A 15,117-nucleotide genomic window follows, 5' to 3' on the forward strand; every position below is an offset into this window, starting at 1 on the left:
ATCAGCATGGTATAAAATGTGACTGAACTCAGTAAGGGTATATTTGACCAAAAAAAAAAAAAGTAAGGGTATATTGTAAATATACATGTGTTATGTGTAAATGTATTATTCATTTTCCATTTTACAGAAAAACCCTAGTTGGATTTCCCATTAAATGGATTATAATCCAACGGAAGTCCATGACAATTGATGAACTTCAACAAACCATACAAGTCAGAAGACCTAAAGTGGACCCACACCTTCTACATAGTGGACATTGTTTACAAGCCATTACTTCTTACCAAGGGTTAAAAAAACACCCATACCCTATAATCAATTGGTAGTGATGGGGAAAAGGGAGAGGAAAGTTGAGGAATTTTTTTTTTAAAAGTTTATTTTTGGATAATTTACAAAGATTTTCTTAAATGGTCTTTGGGGTAATGATTGGTGATCTTTGTAAATCTATATCTAGATCTATATATACTATAGATACGAAACCATTATGCGAAATTAAGTACAACATCTAAGATTGAATAACTAAAATGCTTCTATTGCTGGATCCATAATTAAGTTTATGGATCTTTGGGATTAGTGATTCTTTTATATCCCGTAGTTTTGGGTCATGAATCGAACCAAAGATCACAACCTCATCTACCCATCATCTATATTGTCATTTTCCTTCTGTTTTGCAATAGAAATACTATACATATATGAACGAAATTATACGAAAATCAATTCTTCTTGGAAAACTAGGAAAATAGTTATCTTTTCGATGAGAATTTGTACACGACACAAGAGAAACCTCTCTTTCTATTTCTAATTGAAGAAAATCGGAGATAAATCTTGGCCTCAAACTCTACTTGTATAGAAAAATTATCCCCTCAAACTCTGGTTGTGCAAAAATCTTTGACATTAGGTTCATCTTCTTGTTCTCTGTTTTGTTATGCCTTCTAGAAATCAAGAATCATAAGTCAGTGTATTATCAATTTGACCCTGAATGGTGCTTCAAACCCATTGTTGTCTGATCTGATTGAATTAGACTAGTCCAACCATTTGTATAGTATTTGCATTAAACCATAAAAAGGGCCAAGTTTTTGGTACATTGAAATCTATTTAAATTCCAAAATAAGTAAGATATCTTGGGTGGTCAGAATCCAAAAACATGGAAATAACTAAAAAAAAAAATTCTCTCCCCACTTCTTGTTTTCTAGTCTGCATTTAAGCATCAAAGATTTTGGTTTGACATATGCATAACAGAATTGGAAAAACTTGGCAAAATTAGAGAAACTCACTCACCATTGATGGGTTATAGTACTGAACCAAACTTTCCTCTTTTGTTGATCTCTTGATTGTCACATTCAATTCAAGACCCATAAAGCCATAAGTGGCAATTGAGGTTGAAATAGCTTAGTACCCTATTAAAATAAAAGCTAATTCAGCAGAGTACATGAACATTGAATCAAATGTCATACACCAACTTACTAAAGATTTAGCATTGTGAAGGAAATCTTCATTGTGATGAGCCCATAACTCACCTGTCTCTCTCTGAATTCAGGTCTGCAGTAAATCTACCATGGTAAAGAAGTTATTTAGCCTTTATTGTTTTCCCATCAAATCATAGGGTGTCAATTCTAGACCGAAAACTACTGAAATTGAACCGAACCATTAAGACCAGAGTCAGAGCAATATGAAGCTAATTGGATGGGGATTGAAAAACCTATCAGTTTCGATCTAGTTCGGTCCAACCCATTAGCCTAAACCACTATCCGAACCGAACCATTAAACAACCCGTCTCATTGTAAACCGATATAGAGAGGATAAAGAGGTTGGTTTATGTGGGTCTTAAGCCCAAGGCCATAATATAATTTTTATAGTTTGATGATGGGTGGGTATTAGTCTCAAAACCAATCTAATCCGAACCCGAACCCAAACCCAAACCCGGAGCTTAAGCCAAACCCAACCAAAACCCAAATCACATCAACTCGAAATTGAAACCAAAACCGAAATTTTGCTAATGGACTGTGTTTTGAGTTTGGTGCTTTCAACCCTAAACCAGAAAGTCCAAGCCAAAGCCGACCAAACGGTTGACTCCACTATTAGGATAATCTTTTCTTATTGATATAGATAAATGACAAGAACATCCCGTCCTAGTTTTTGTATGACAAATACCTTCCCTCTTAGTTTGACACATAATGAAATGTGAATCAAAATCAAAATGGGTAAAGAAAAAGGTGATGAACATATAGAGAGTTAACCAATTTAGTGTATGAAGCAAATCAATATATAGTAGATTTACTATCCAATTTATCATACAAAATGAAGAAGACAACCAGTCACAATCAAAATTCTTTGATAGTCAAATCACATTTATATCTAAATTTATCATTCACTAGTTTGGTGACACCACTTATATGCAATTTCTTTATTAGTAGATTTCCATTATTTGGTAGAGAGGGTTTTAACCTTCTGCTTTGCTCAATTTATGATTGAACTACCATTGAACCCATAAAGACCATCCATTGGAATAAGGGGCAATTCAAGATTGAAGGAGACTGCAACCTGAATAAGGTATGATTTCTATTGAGATGATTTGCACTTTAAAAAGTTGTTGGGTTTGATTTTTGCACCTAATTTCACTGAAATAGAAATCAACTTAGTCTTCTGAATTTAAACCAAGTACATCACCTGAGAAATAAAACCCAGCCAAGTAAAAGCCCACACCTCATGGATACTGAAATTTAACTGGGCTTGCATTATAGCCAGTTAGAGATCCATCCAATGCTAAAAATCCAGGAGATCAAGCCCATATCTCTCTCTCTCTGAAAGAAGCGCTTTCTTTCTTTCTTTCCAGGATTTTATGGTTGGAGAATGATTTTTTTAGAGTAAATTACATTGGCACCCCAAAATAGAGGTCTTAAAGCACTAACTTCACTTTATATTTTAAAAACACAAACACCCCAAAATTTGATTTTCATTGGATACATTAGTCTAATTAGTCATTGAAAACCATTAAATCACTGTTTATTTTCTTTCAATTCCAAAAACATCCCTATCAAAATATGAAAGAATAAAAAAGGTAAACAGTGATTTAACGGTTTTCAGTGAGAAATTAGATTAATATATCCAACGAAAATTCAATTTTGGGGTGTCTATTTTTTCAAATATAAAGTGGGGTGTCAGTGCTTTAAAGCCTCTATTTTGAAGTGCCAATGCAATTTTCTCTTTTTATATATCGGGGATGGGGTATTTAGTATGAATTGAACCCACGGTTTCTTCACTTGGAGGTGTTGGTCTTACCAACCGAGTAAACCCTATAATGGTAAATCCATGTGAGCAACCTTGAAGGAGTTCTTCTAATGAGTACCCAATAAGTTATAGGATTTAACCACATGTAATATTATAATATAAGAAATTGGTAAATTCAATGAGTGTTTTGGATTGGAATATTATACGTAATTAAATCTTATAATTCATTAGGCAGTCATTGTGAGGTACCCTCCAAGGAGAAGAGCCAAATACTAGCAGCTGTTTACTAAACACTGAGTGCAACAAGCAGCATTTTTGTAGGTCCTTCAGTAAGAGCTTAACCAATTCTACCACTAAAACACCATAGGTCTTCAAAGTTTGAAGGTTTTACCCACATCAAGAGAAAAAATTTCAACTTATATGTTTGAATTCTTGATATATATCCAATCTCAAAACAATAAGTTCATCTTTTTTCGAGTAAATTAGCTAAAATAGATCTTAACACCATTAATCACTATTTTTAGATAATCTACTAAAAAAAGATCTGCTTTGAGATTGGACACATATCAAGAATTCAAGTATGGACAAAGGATTCGAACTTTCTATTGCATTTAAATGAAGTGGCAAATCAAAATAGGGATTTAGAAATGATAGATCACCAGAAAATTTCTCCTTGGGTTTTTCGTGTATTTTGATAAATTATTTTCCTAGTATTTCACTCAAAATTTGTTGGAATAATTCTTAGTTTGAAATTGATTACGAGATATTCCAGACAAGTTCCAACTTCCTGTAATCCTATTTTCCACTGACAGTGAAATATATCTTATTTAATCAAATCATGCAAATTTAAGAGTGTCAAAATAGAATGGAAACCCAATATTATACTGAGAACTGCATCAATCGATTGAGTCCAGAAAATTTTGGACAAACTCAGTTATGAACCCTTTCTTTTCTCCAATTAGTATGGAACTTTCTCCTACTTCATGTTAGTGGAAAGTTGAGATCGATCTACCTCCCTTGAGCTAAGTGGGTAGATGTAAACCATTGCAATCGATTCTGGAAAGAAATTTCTATCTTCTTCAAAGCTATATATACAGCAACAGATGACTAATTAAATATTTCAGATTCATCTGGAAAACACTACTGGTTGAATCAGTGGTGGTCGGTTTCAGCTTTGTTTATGGAAGATTCAGGTTGAAATCAGTCAATCTAGAACTGAATTAGCACTATAATTCTTCTGCTACTGTTCTTCCAAACAAATCACTGATCTTAGCAGATCTTTTTGAGTCTTTGTATCCTAAATATATCTTCATGTTAATGATGCCACGAGAAAATTGGTTGCCGTGAAGGGCTGTGGATATATGCAGAAACAAAGGATATATACCAAAATGTTGTGGGGGGAAGGGACATGAGCTCTGATGGGAACAGAAACAACTTTGCTGGTTTCATTATTTTTATCACGCGCAGCTTTTTCACCTTTTAAGATTGTTGCTCTTACCCAAACTGAGAAGACTTTGTAGCTAATGTTCTTCTTTAGACATTTTCCAAATGATTTTTATTTAAGTTAACAACTTGGAAATAGATTGCCTTAGCATAATTAGCTGGTGAAAACATAAAATAAGCACACTTACAAACATTTTTTTTAGAACAAAGGGGCCCCAAACCCAAACAGACCGGGACCCCCAACGGGGGACCGAGAGGAGCCCAAAGAGGGGGCCGCGCGGGCTCCCACACGGCACCCCTCCGCGCCCCTTGCCTCCCGCGCAGGGCAGCTTTGGGGCGCCCTAAGGCAGTGCCGCCCGTGTGTGTCTCATCCCGCCTCCAGGAAGCACATTTTGCGAAATTCACCTCCTATCTGACTGTATTCTCCTTTGCATAGTGATGCATTCACATTTATTTTGAACCATCCTTCCTCAGGATTAATCCATCCACCAGCACTTCTAGGGCATTTGGGTTTTATTGTTTCCTCTCTATTCGTTCCCCAACTCGATCTAACTTGGTTGAAGAGGTCTAAACAAAGCTCTGCACCGTTTCCAAGTCTGGTGAAGATTTCTTCATGGCTTTCATCAAGGAATTACAAAAAGGATGGGCCCCAACAGGACAATTTTTGAAGCAACTACTAGAAATCACTTGGGCAATGATACAAAGAGCCCAACAAAAAAAAAAAAAAATGTACAACTACAATACATTTGATGTAATCACAAAATAGGAAAAGATCTCACCATAGGCAAAGAGATAAACCACTTATCTCCCACCCTTTTCCCTATTTTGGCAATGATGCTACCAATCGCATCTAAGATGGAAGTTTGTAATCTAAAACAGGATGCAACCAAAAACTGACTACTTAGTTTAATAGATGGACATGTAGGACTTACTTGCTCTAAGGCTATGTCTCATGCTGGATGTAGTTACAGCTTATGATTTCTATAAACTATTTCTATTTATCATCAAAAAAAAAATCTGTCATTGTTCCTTGGTAGTGATAACATTGTTCCTTGGTAGTGATAACAGTGTTAGGGTTTAAGTACATGGTTTGCTCTAAGTAATACCCTAAGTATCTAGTTTGGAATACTCAAATTATTGCATCTAACTAGTATTTATAGACAATACTAGATTCTATAGTTAATTGGACTCTTCTATAGGACCCATTACATCATTAGTATTATAATTAACCGATGGCCTATATTAGAATATAAGTTGAGTATAACTCAAATAACTCAACAAGCAACTTTTTGCTAAACCTTGAAAGATACAAGCAGTGTTTTTGTAGGACCAACAAAAGCGACAATCAAGCTTACCCATCTCAAAACATAAGTGTGTCAATTCTGCTATGCCATTAAGATACAATAAGTCTTAAAGTTTGAAGAATCTACACACCTATTGCACCTCGATGAATAGGCAGATTGATCAATGTGGGGTTTTAGAAGTAGCATATCATGAGAAAATTTCTTACAAGGTTTTATGATTTCTATCAAATTCCAATAATCCTATTTTCCATTGACAAGGAAATAAACAACAACAACAATAACCATTATCCCAACTAAATGGGGTCGGCTACATGGATTATTGCCTTCTAATCATTTTTATTTGAGGTCATACTAGATACACAGCGTAAGCTATGCATATTCTTTCTCACCACTTCTCTTAAAGTTATCTTAGGTTTACCCCTAGCTCTTCTAGTCTCTTTAATCTAAATTATATCATTTCTCCATATAGGGCCATTATAGGTCTTGTTGGACATGGCCGTGCCACCTCAAAACAACTTTCTCGAAGCTTATCACTTATGGGAGCAACTCCCAAATCAACTCTAATATGATGATCATTCCTTATCTTATCCTTCCTAGTTTTGCCACTCATTTATCTTAACATCTTTATTTCTGTTACATTGAGTTTATCTATATGATTCTTTTTAACAACTCAACACTCTACAACGTACATCATATATAGCTGGTCGAACAACGATCTTATAAAAATGTTTTTAAGCTTTAATGGAATATGCCGATCACACAGACCCTAGACGCACCTCTCCACTTCATCCACCCTATTTTAATTCTTTGGGAAACATCATCATCTATATCACCTCTTTTATTTATGATTGATCCTAGGTATCTAAAATAATCACTCTAAGGAATCTCATCGTCAAACATCACCACCTCATCGTCTGCCCAATTATGACTAAAGTTACAAATTAGATATTTTGTCTTCATTATACTTAGTTTAAAGCCTTTTGATTCCAAAGTTGCTCTCCATGATTCTAATTTGGTATTAATCCCCACTTAAGTCTCATCTATCAATACAATATCATCATCAAAACACATACACTAGGGGACCTCAACTTAAATGTCCTTGGTTAATTCATCAATCACAAGTGCAATAGATATGGGCTTAAAGTTGATCATTGATGTAGTCCAATTGTAATTAGAAATTCATTACTTTGTACCCCCACTATTCTTACACTTATCACTAAACCATCATATATATTCTTAACTATGTTTACATATTTACTTGCAACACTTCTTTTCTCTAGTACTTGTCAAATTAACGTTCTAGGAACTCTATCATAAGCTTTCTTTAGGTCAATAAATGCCATATGAAGGTCCTTCCTACATTCTCTATACATTTCTATAAGTCTCCTAATTAAGTAAATAGTCTCTGTCATAGATCTTCTGGGCATAAACTCAAACTATGTCTCCGTAATTGTAGTTAAGTGTCTCAAATGGATTTTAGTTATTTTCTCCCATAATTTCATTGTATGGCTCCTTAGTTTAATGTCCCTATAATTATTATAACTTTGAATATCTCCTATATTTTTATAAATTAGAACCACAACGCTTCTCCTCCATACATCTAGCATTTTTCTTGTGCTTATAATCTTATTAAACAACTTAGTCAACCAAACTAGTCCATAAGTTCCTAAGCTCTTCCATACTTCTATTGGGATTTCATTAGGACCTTGTGTCGTGCCGAGTTCTATCCTCCTTAGTGTTTCTTTTACTTCGGACATCGAAATTCTTCATATATAAATTCGAAAATTGATGCATTAGTGAAAGATATAATCGTCCGAATCATAGGCGCTTGAAGTATACTCGTTTAGTAAACTAGAGAAATATATTTCCATTGATAGTGAGATATATATTATTTAATCAAATTATGCAAATTAAGAATCTCAAAGTAGAATGGAAACCCAATATTATAATGAGAACTTCATCAATCGATTGAGTGTAGAAAATTTTGAACAAACTCAATTATGGACCCTTTCTTTTCTCCAATTAGTAAGGAACTTTCTCAAACTTCTTGTTAGTGGACAGTTGAGAAATTTTTTTTTTTCTTGGAGTCTCATGCGCGTTTTCCTTAATCTTTGTCTTCCTCCCTTGAGCTAAGTGGGTAGATGCAACCATTGCAATCAATTCTAGAAAGAGACTTCTATCTTATTCAAAGCTGTATTCTATCTTATTCAAAGCTGTATATACAACAACTGATGACTAATTAATTCCAGATTCATCTGGAAAACACTAATTAGAAACACAGAATTAATCAATCTTGTTTTCCTAGATTGATGGCAGAGAGTAGAGTTACCGACATGGAACGAAGACTGGTTGGATCAATGGTGGTTAATTTCAGCTTTGTTTCTCGAAGATTCAGGTTGCAATCCGTCAATCTAGAACTGAATTAGCACTGACTTTCACATTCTTCTGCTACTGTTCTTCCAAACAAATCATTGATCTTAGCAGATTTTGTTTGAATCTTTGTATCCTAAATATATCTTGTCAATGATGCCACAAGAAATTTTGTTGCTGTAGTAGGGCTGTTGATTTACCAAAAAAAGAGTGGTTGATGAATGCAGAAACCAAGGAAACCAAAATGTTTAAGGGGAAGGGACATGAGCTCTGATGTATTGACTTCAAAATGGGAACAGAAACAACTTTTCGGGGTTTCATTATTTTTATCAGCCGTAGCTTTTCCACCTTTTAAGATTGTTGCTGTTACCCAAACTGTGAAGACTTTGTAGCTTCTGTTCTTCATTAAACATTTTTCAAACTATTTCTATCTAGATTAAGAATTTGTTGGGAATAGATGGCCTGAGCTATCATTAGCTGATGAAAACATAAAATAAGCACTGTTATTGTGTTACCAACATTTTAAAATCCAAAATAGTTAGTGGGTTGGTGTGGGCAGTAAAGTAAAACGAAGTTGTCTTATCAAAAAAGAAAAAATATTCAAGTTGCATGGACACATTTAGTTCTAGAACTGATGAGATTAAATTGAGTTCTTTGGAGAAATTAATTTCCATAATAGAAGAACCAATATAAATTGGGTTATCATGAGAAGCTGAACAATTTGGATGTGTGAAGTTGATTTGTTTGAAATTTTAGGTTGACTTGATACAATATAGAGTTTGGTAAGAAAATTTGAACAAATTTATAATCTGTATACATAGGTTACGAATCCTTAATAGTTGCACTGATTGATTTTCAGAGTCTTCTATTTAAATAATCGGATCTACAGTCATAGATAAGTATGTGTAATCACTGACATATATATTTCTTAGCTCAAAGGTCCTACTTTTGAGTAGCTTGACAAATTTACTAATGGTGCATATACCACTTCAGGAAATAAGTACTTCACTTTGTATCCATAAATAAAATAGGTATGTACTTGAACATGTAGGCCACAATCCTCTACATACCTAGGCTTCATAGAATTTAGATATAAGCTTCTTGGGAGGACCCAAGTACTCTCCTTCGAATCACACTAGCTTTTAAAATGATAAGACCGTTGTAACATGATATTGATCTCGGTTGGCCTAATAATATTGATTAGAAAACAAATATGTCACTTCAGCGATTGGAGAATCTTAACGCAACGGCATTTGAGTGTAAAATACACCCCATATTCTTCTCGGCGACATGAACGATCAATGAGAGTGAATTAGGTGTAGTCTAGCATAAAACATATGGTATGTAATTAAGTACCTTATATCGTAATATAAGATAATGACCTCAAAAAGTTTTTTTTTTTTCAAGTATGAAAATTTTGCACCCCTTCCCTTTAATTCTCTTTTCAATCAAATAAATTCCTAATGTGTCACATTTTCACTTTATCAAATTTCATAATAAAGAAGAAACATGGAGGCATATTACCTCCAAATATCTTGGTAGAGGATGTAACTTAATAGAGACAATATAATATGACCTAACTCGATCACAAAGGAATATTATAATGTCTACTTGTTAGGTTATAGATCAGATTTGGGTATTTAGCGTTTGGCTTTAGTGTTGCGCAATTAATGCGCAACATTGAAGCTCAACCCGAGTATTTATTTGGGTTTATGAGTGAGAAGTTGCAATATAGATACTTTTGAATAGTCTCAATAATAATTTTCTTTAATTACAACAATAAAAAGTCGCCTTACACTAATCAAATGAAACCAATTAGAGAGATACTTGTCTTGCAATAAGTTATATTGAAGACAAAACCTAAACTATGCATATCTTTTCTTACCGTTTTTATTAAAGTTATTTTAGGTTTGTCCCTAACTTTTTTAATTTTTTCAATCTCACCCAAATCACTCCTTCGTATTAAGGTATTGAAAGGCCTCCATAAAAAATGACATGTATTGAAGCTACACTCTTACAAGTTCTCTAGCATGATCATTTCTTGTTATATCCTTCTTAGTTTTGTTACTTATTTATGTTGATATCCTCATTTTTCCTCCACACCAAATTTATCTATATGATACATCATAACTTTTTTTTTCTTTTTTGGGTCATCTTACTCCATGGCTTTTTTTATTCATGCATGTTTTTTGATATTCATTAACTTATTTCACTTCTTATAACTTCAAATATCATTTAATTAACTTCATCAAAAAACACTGCATTATCAACCAACTTTATCATCTTTTTATCACCATCCCTTTTCTATGGTAGTTTGTTTTGTCTTTGTCTCTCTCAACTTGTTATTCGGAAATTAATAATACCAACTAAGAGTTCACGAGTTATCAATAATTATCTTGAAAGGTGATAAAGGGGCTAGAGTGGCACATTTGGAGAGTCCTTCCAATCCAAAAAGTGAAACCAACAATACTTGATTTGAGAGAATGACCATACATGGCATGCCCAAGTCACTCAGTCATGTCAATAACTTTGTGGTTAACTATTTTTTTCTTTCTTTCCCCTTAGCTTGTCTTAACCTCACAAACTATTTGGTAAAGAATAACGTTACTTCTTTTTGTTCTACGATCTCTATATTCTTTTGTCTCCATTACTCTTCTAATCTCATCCCATACCTTTAACTCAGTTTCTTAGATGGTGACTTCAATCTTCTCTCTCTGTCTCATCAAAGGAACGTGAACAAGAAGTGACTACCACTCTTGACTCTAGTGAATGATGTTCTAAGCTTTCTTCTATGGACAAAGATGAGTGGAGAAAAATAAGTTTAAAACTCCTAAGTTACAATGACAATTGAATGAAAGAAGAAGAAAAAAACATTATTGAATGAGTTCAACTAGATGACCAATCTGGAAATCGATAAGGTATTTAGATGGGTAACTATAGTATCAGAAAAAATTATCTCTAATTTTATTTTAAGAAAAATATAATTTTTACATGGAAAAAGTCAAAAAATTTGAGGCTATGTTTGATCTATACGTTCTCAAAAATGTTTATTCTTGATTTTCTTGCTTCAAAAGGTGTCTAACATGTTACCCAAAAGAAAAAGTATCAAATGCATCTAAAAATTTTAATCTATTCGGAGAAAGCATACCAAACCTAGGGTAGGACTTATCTTGCTTTAATAAATTCTCTTTGTGATGTTCTAGTCTTACCCATCACTATATTTTAAAGGATATATGTACTCTCCGAATGGAATTTGATTGAGCACAAATTCATTTTGCTATCCTTTATACTTCTCAAGAAGTCCTAATTCAAATGGGTAGGGTTTTCATTCCTAAACTAGAAATCTGACAAAAGCCTCTATCTTCCTCACTTATGGATCACTGACCTAAAATGGAAGGCCTGTTCTTTTCTCAAAGTGAACTTAACACAAGCAATGAACATAGACTTTCTCTCCAGCAACCAATTATTGGTTATCATCTTATCCCCAAAGCTCACATTCCAGACTTTTCACACCCACCATAAGAACCCTTCCCTCTACCCCAGAAACCATCTTTATCACCCTTATCTCCTCTTTCCATGTCCCTCCCTTGTCAAGCAAGTTCATCTAACACCGGCTAATTAACTATGAGAAAAGAATTACTAAAATGAAGCAAGAAACAAACCAGTCATCACCCAATATTCAATTCATTTAGATCCTTTCTATGGTTTCCATTTTCACAGTACAGTTTGGAGAAAGAGTAGTGCAATCTGAGTCAAAGTTAGCTGCACTGACAAAAAAAAGTAGTATTGTTTTTCTATTACAGCTTGAAACCTTGTCTCTAAATTTGAGGGTTTGAGAGAAACAGGAACCTCATAGGGAAATGCACTGTTCTTGTATGAAGCAGACATCCTTACACATCCAATTAGAAAGGAGCAATTTTATATCTCAGGAATGCACAAATCCCTCAAAAACCGCCTAGGCAAGCCAAACCCAGATGAGCCACGTTTACATTTCCAATAAAATTTATGCAGAACATCCGTAGATAATCTTAGAAACCCATGAACATTGAACTTGAATGAACAACACAAAAGCACCCAGATTTCATTTCAAGAATATTCAACTCTTATTGGCCCTTTTAAGTCAGCAGATGAGCTGGGATTCTCTTATTAAGTTATAAATTAAGGAGCAGAATCCATTTTTAGATGGGTCCTACATGGAGAAGGTTCTGATTCTATGATCATGATTTCTTGATCAAACCTCATTTTATGGATTTTGGTCAAAGGTTTTGTGTGGATCATCATTCAAAGCCATCAGAGCTTTTGACCCTTCAGGATTGTCAAGAAGACATCTAGACAGGGGACCTTAGTGGCATTGAAATAAAATTACAGAAACATGTTTAAGAGACCAAACCCTGTATGTGGAAAAATAAACCAATTCTACAAGTGGAGCTTTTACTTTTCTTAGGCTACTGGGGTTGAAAAGAAATTTACCTTTGCTTGAACTTATTGTTGGACTATATATATCTTGGGTTGGCTGTGTAGCTTCAACAATACTGAACCCCTCTGTATCTCTTTCTATTAAGTTTGTGGCTTTCTCTCAAAATTTGAGTTTCTATGTCTTCTCCATCCAAAAGTGGATCCAGTAGTTATGGTGAAGAAGATAGTGAGCTAAGAAGAGGGCCATGGACCCTTGAGGAAGACTCACTTCTCATCCATTACATTGCTCAACATGGTGAAGGTCGTTGGAATCTCTTGGCTAGATGTTCAGGTAAACAAATAAACACACAGTTGTTATACTACACCATGTCGTGATTAATACTTCATAATTTGAGTGATTTAATTCCAATTTCTGTGTCTGTCTTCTTTAGGATTGAAGAGAACTGGGAAGAGTTGCAGATTAAGATGGTTGAATTATTTGAAACCAGATGTGAAGCGTGGAAACCTTACTCCAGAAGAGCAGCTTGTGATTCTTGAACTCCATTCCAAGTGGGGTAACAGGTGCTTGTTCAATTATCAATAAGAAAACTAAATGATCTGCTCAACATCAATTAGTTTTTGTCTCCATTACTGATCTTGCCAGTCTAATCACAGCTTCATCTTCCATCCTGTTTTGTCTATTTGACAATTCTAGGTGGTCTAAGATTGCACAACATCTACCAGGAAGAACTGACAATGAAATCAAGAACTACTGGAGAACAAGGGTGCAGAAACAAGCAAGGAATCTTAAGATTGATGAGAACAGCACAAAGTTTCGTGATGCCATCAGATGCTTTTGGATGCCCAGGTTACAACAGAAGATAGAAGAAGAAGCTCATTCTTCTTCCTTAGCCATGGAAACTCAACTACTCAATCAAGCTCGTCAAGCATCAAAAATCCCACTTGAGCAAGGGCCTCTCATCGCAGAACCAATAACCAAGAGTTTCCATGATGACAACAACAAGAATCCAATCTCAGGGGAGTTGAACTGCACTGGCCCAATAAGCATCTCCTCTTCACATTCCATGAACATTTCTCAGATCCCTCACCAAATTTCAGAAATCCCAACAAGCCCATATGAATTTGGGAACAGTAATCTATTTCTAAAGGGGAATGGTTACTATATGGGCAACAGTGATTATGACATGGGAGCCTTCAATAACCTGTCTTCTTCCATGTCAGCCCTGGGGAACCTTGACAACTCAGCCTCTCATTGCCACATGTCCGAAAACAACTGGATCATCCATGATGATGGGGCAGATAATCTATGTGACATGGATGACTTATGGTAGATCAGAAACAGTAGCACAAACAAAACAGAGGCATCAAAGTATGGACCTTCTGTTATCTGTTGTCCTACTGATGATTCAGCTGCAACTTGGGTTTGTAATTTTCAGATAACCCACTGTTGCCCAAGTCCTTTGACGTAAAATTTCTCTTTCCTTATTGAAATCAAACTGTATCTTTGGGAAAGAATTGCTAATTCAGTAATTTGGTTCTAGTAGCTAGACATGATTTTAGCTTTGAAAAGCCATTATTTGTACTCTCTAATCCCTGTTCTTACGGTAGGATTTTCAACTAGTGGGATGGTGAAGATGCTATTGGTATTTGAAATCAATCATTTACACCTTGACCGTGGCATTGATGCTAAGAGAGAATCTGGACTAAGTTGAGTTAGTTCTGGGTTCCTTGATTTGTTTCCGCTGTAGAAGAATGCCTTCAAATTCAAAACACCAACCAACTTCCTAGCAACTCATTGAGCCAATTCAAGGAAACAGAGTTCTTCTCTTTCTTTTTCTTTCATTTCTTCTTCTTCTTTCTTTCTTTCTTTCTTCCTTCCTTTTTTTTCTTTCATTTTTTTTTCTTTTTTTCACTGTGACCTTAGACTTACTCTTAATGAATAGACCCCATTGATAGCAAGACGATGACATGACAAGGATGGCAAAAGGAAAGGAATTTGATAAAATAAAAATTGAGACTTTGTCGCATTTATAAAAGTCATTTGTGCTACACCCATATGATGAATGATGAAGTGATCATGTAGGGCACTCTTGAGTGAGTTGATCACCAACCTTTGGTTTCTTTCTTTCCTGTGGGCTTCTTGACAAAAGCATTTTTTTACACGTGTTGTCTATACAGGTGCCAACCAATAGTAGCATTATTTGTATACTTGTTTAGCTAACAAGATGTGTTCTGAAAAGAAATCAAGAAGAAGACAATAGCATTCTTTGAGAAGATAAGCAACTAAAATTTCTTACTTGTATCTTTCTCCTTGCATGGTAAAGGTATGATGTCATTTAATATACAGAGAAGATATAGA

The 15,117-nt window shown here is 34.6% G+C and overlaps 1 protein-coding gene across 1 annotated transcript; it reads left to right on the forward strand.

Annotated features, from left to right (window-relative positions):
- Nucleotides 1-12,923: 12,923 nt before the first annotated feature.
- MYB62 (myb domain protein 62) lies at nucleotides 12,924-14,454 on the forward strand. The gene is made up of 3 exons (XM_089159653.1): nucleotides 12,924-13,089; nucleotides 13,190-13,319; nucleotides 13,453-14,454. The coding sequence occupies exons 1-3, from the start codon at nucleotides 12,936-12,938 to the stop codon at nucleotides 14,087-14,089; spliced, it is 921 nt and encodes a 306-aa protein (XP_089015779.1). The 5' UTR covers nucleotides 12,924-12,935; the 3' UTR covers nucleotides 14,090-14,454.
- The last annotated feature ends 663 nt before the right edge of the window (nucleotides 14,455-15,117 follow it).

The sequence above is a fragment of the Hakea prostrata genome, chromosome 6 (assembly GCF_041222555.1).
Source record: "Hakea prostrata isolate BN-2017 chromosome 6, UWA_Hpros_2, whole genome shotgun sequence".
In the NCBI taxonomy this organism is placed as follows: Eukaryota; Viridiplantae; Streptophyta; class Magnoliopsida; order Proteales; family Proteaceae; genus Hakea; species Hakea prostrata.

What these genes read in the sequence shown, in the direction of transcription:
- MYB62 (XM_089159653.1), top strand. Translation starts at nt 12,936, where the DNA reads ATGTCTTCTCCATCCAAAAGTGGATCCAGTAGTTATGGTGAAGAAGAT. An exon ending in TCTCTTGGCTAGATGTTCAG is followed by an intron (nt 13,090 to 13,189) that starts GTAAACAAATAA and finishes TGTCTTCTTTAG; the next exon opens with GATTGAAGAGAACTGGGAAG. An exon ending in CATTCCAAGTGGGGTAACAG is followed by an intron (nt 13,320 to 13,452) that starts GTGCTTGTTCAA and finishes TGACAATTCTAG; the next exon opens with GTGGTCTAAGATTGCACAAC.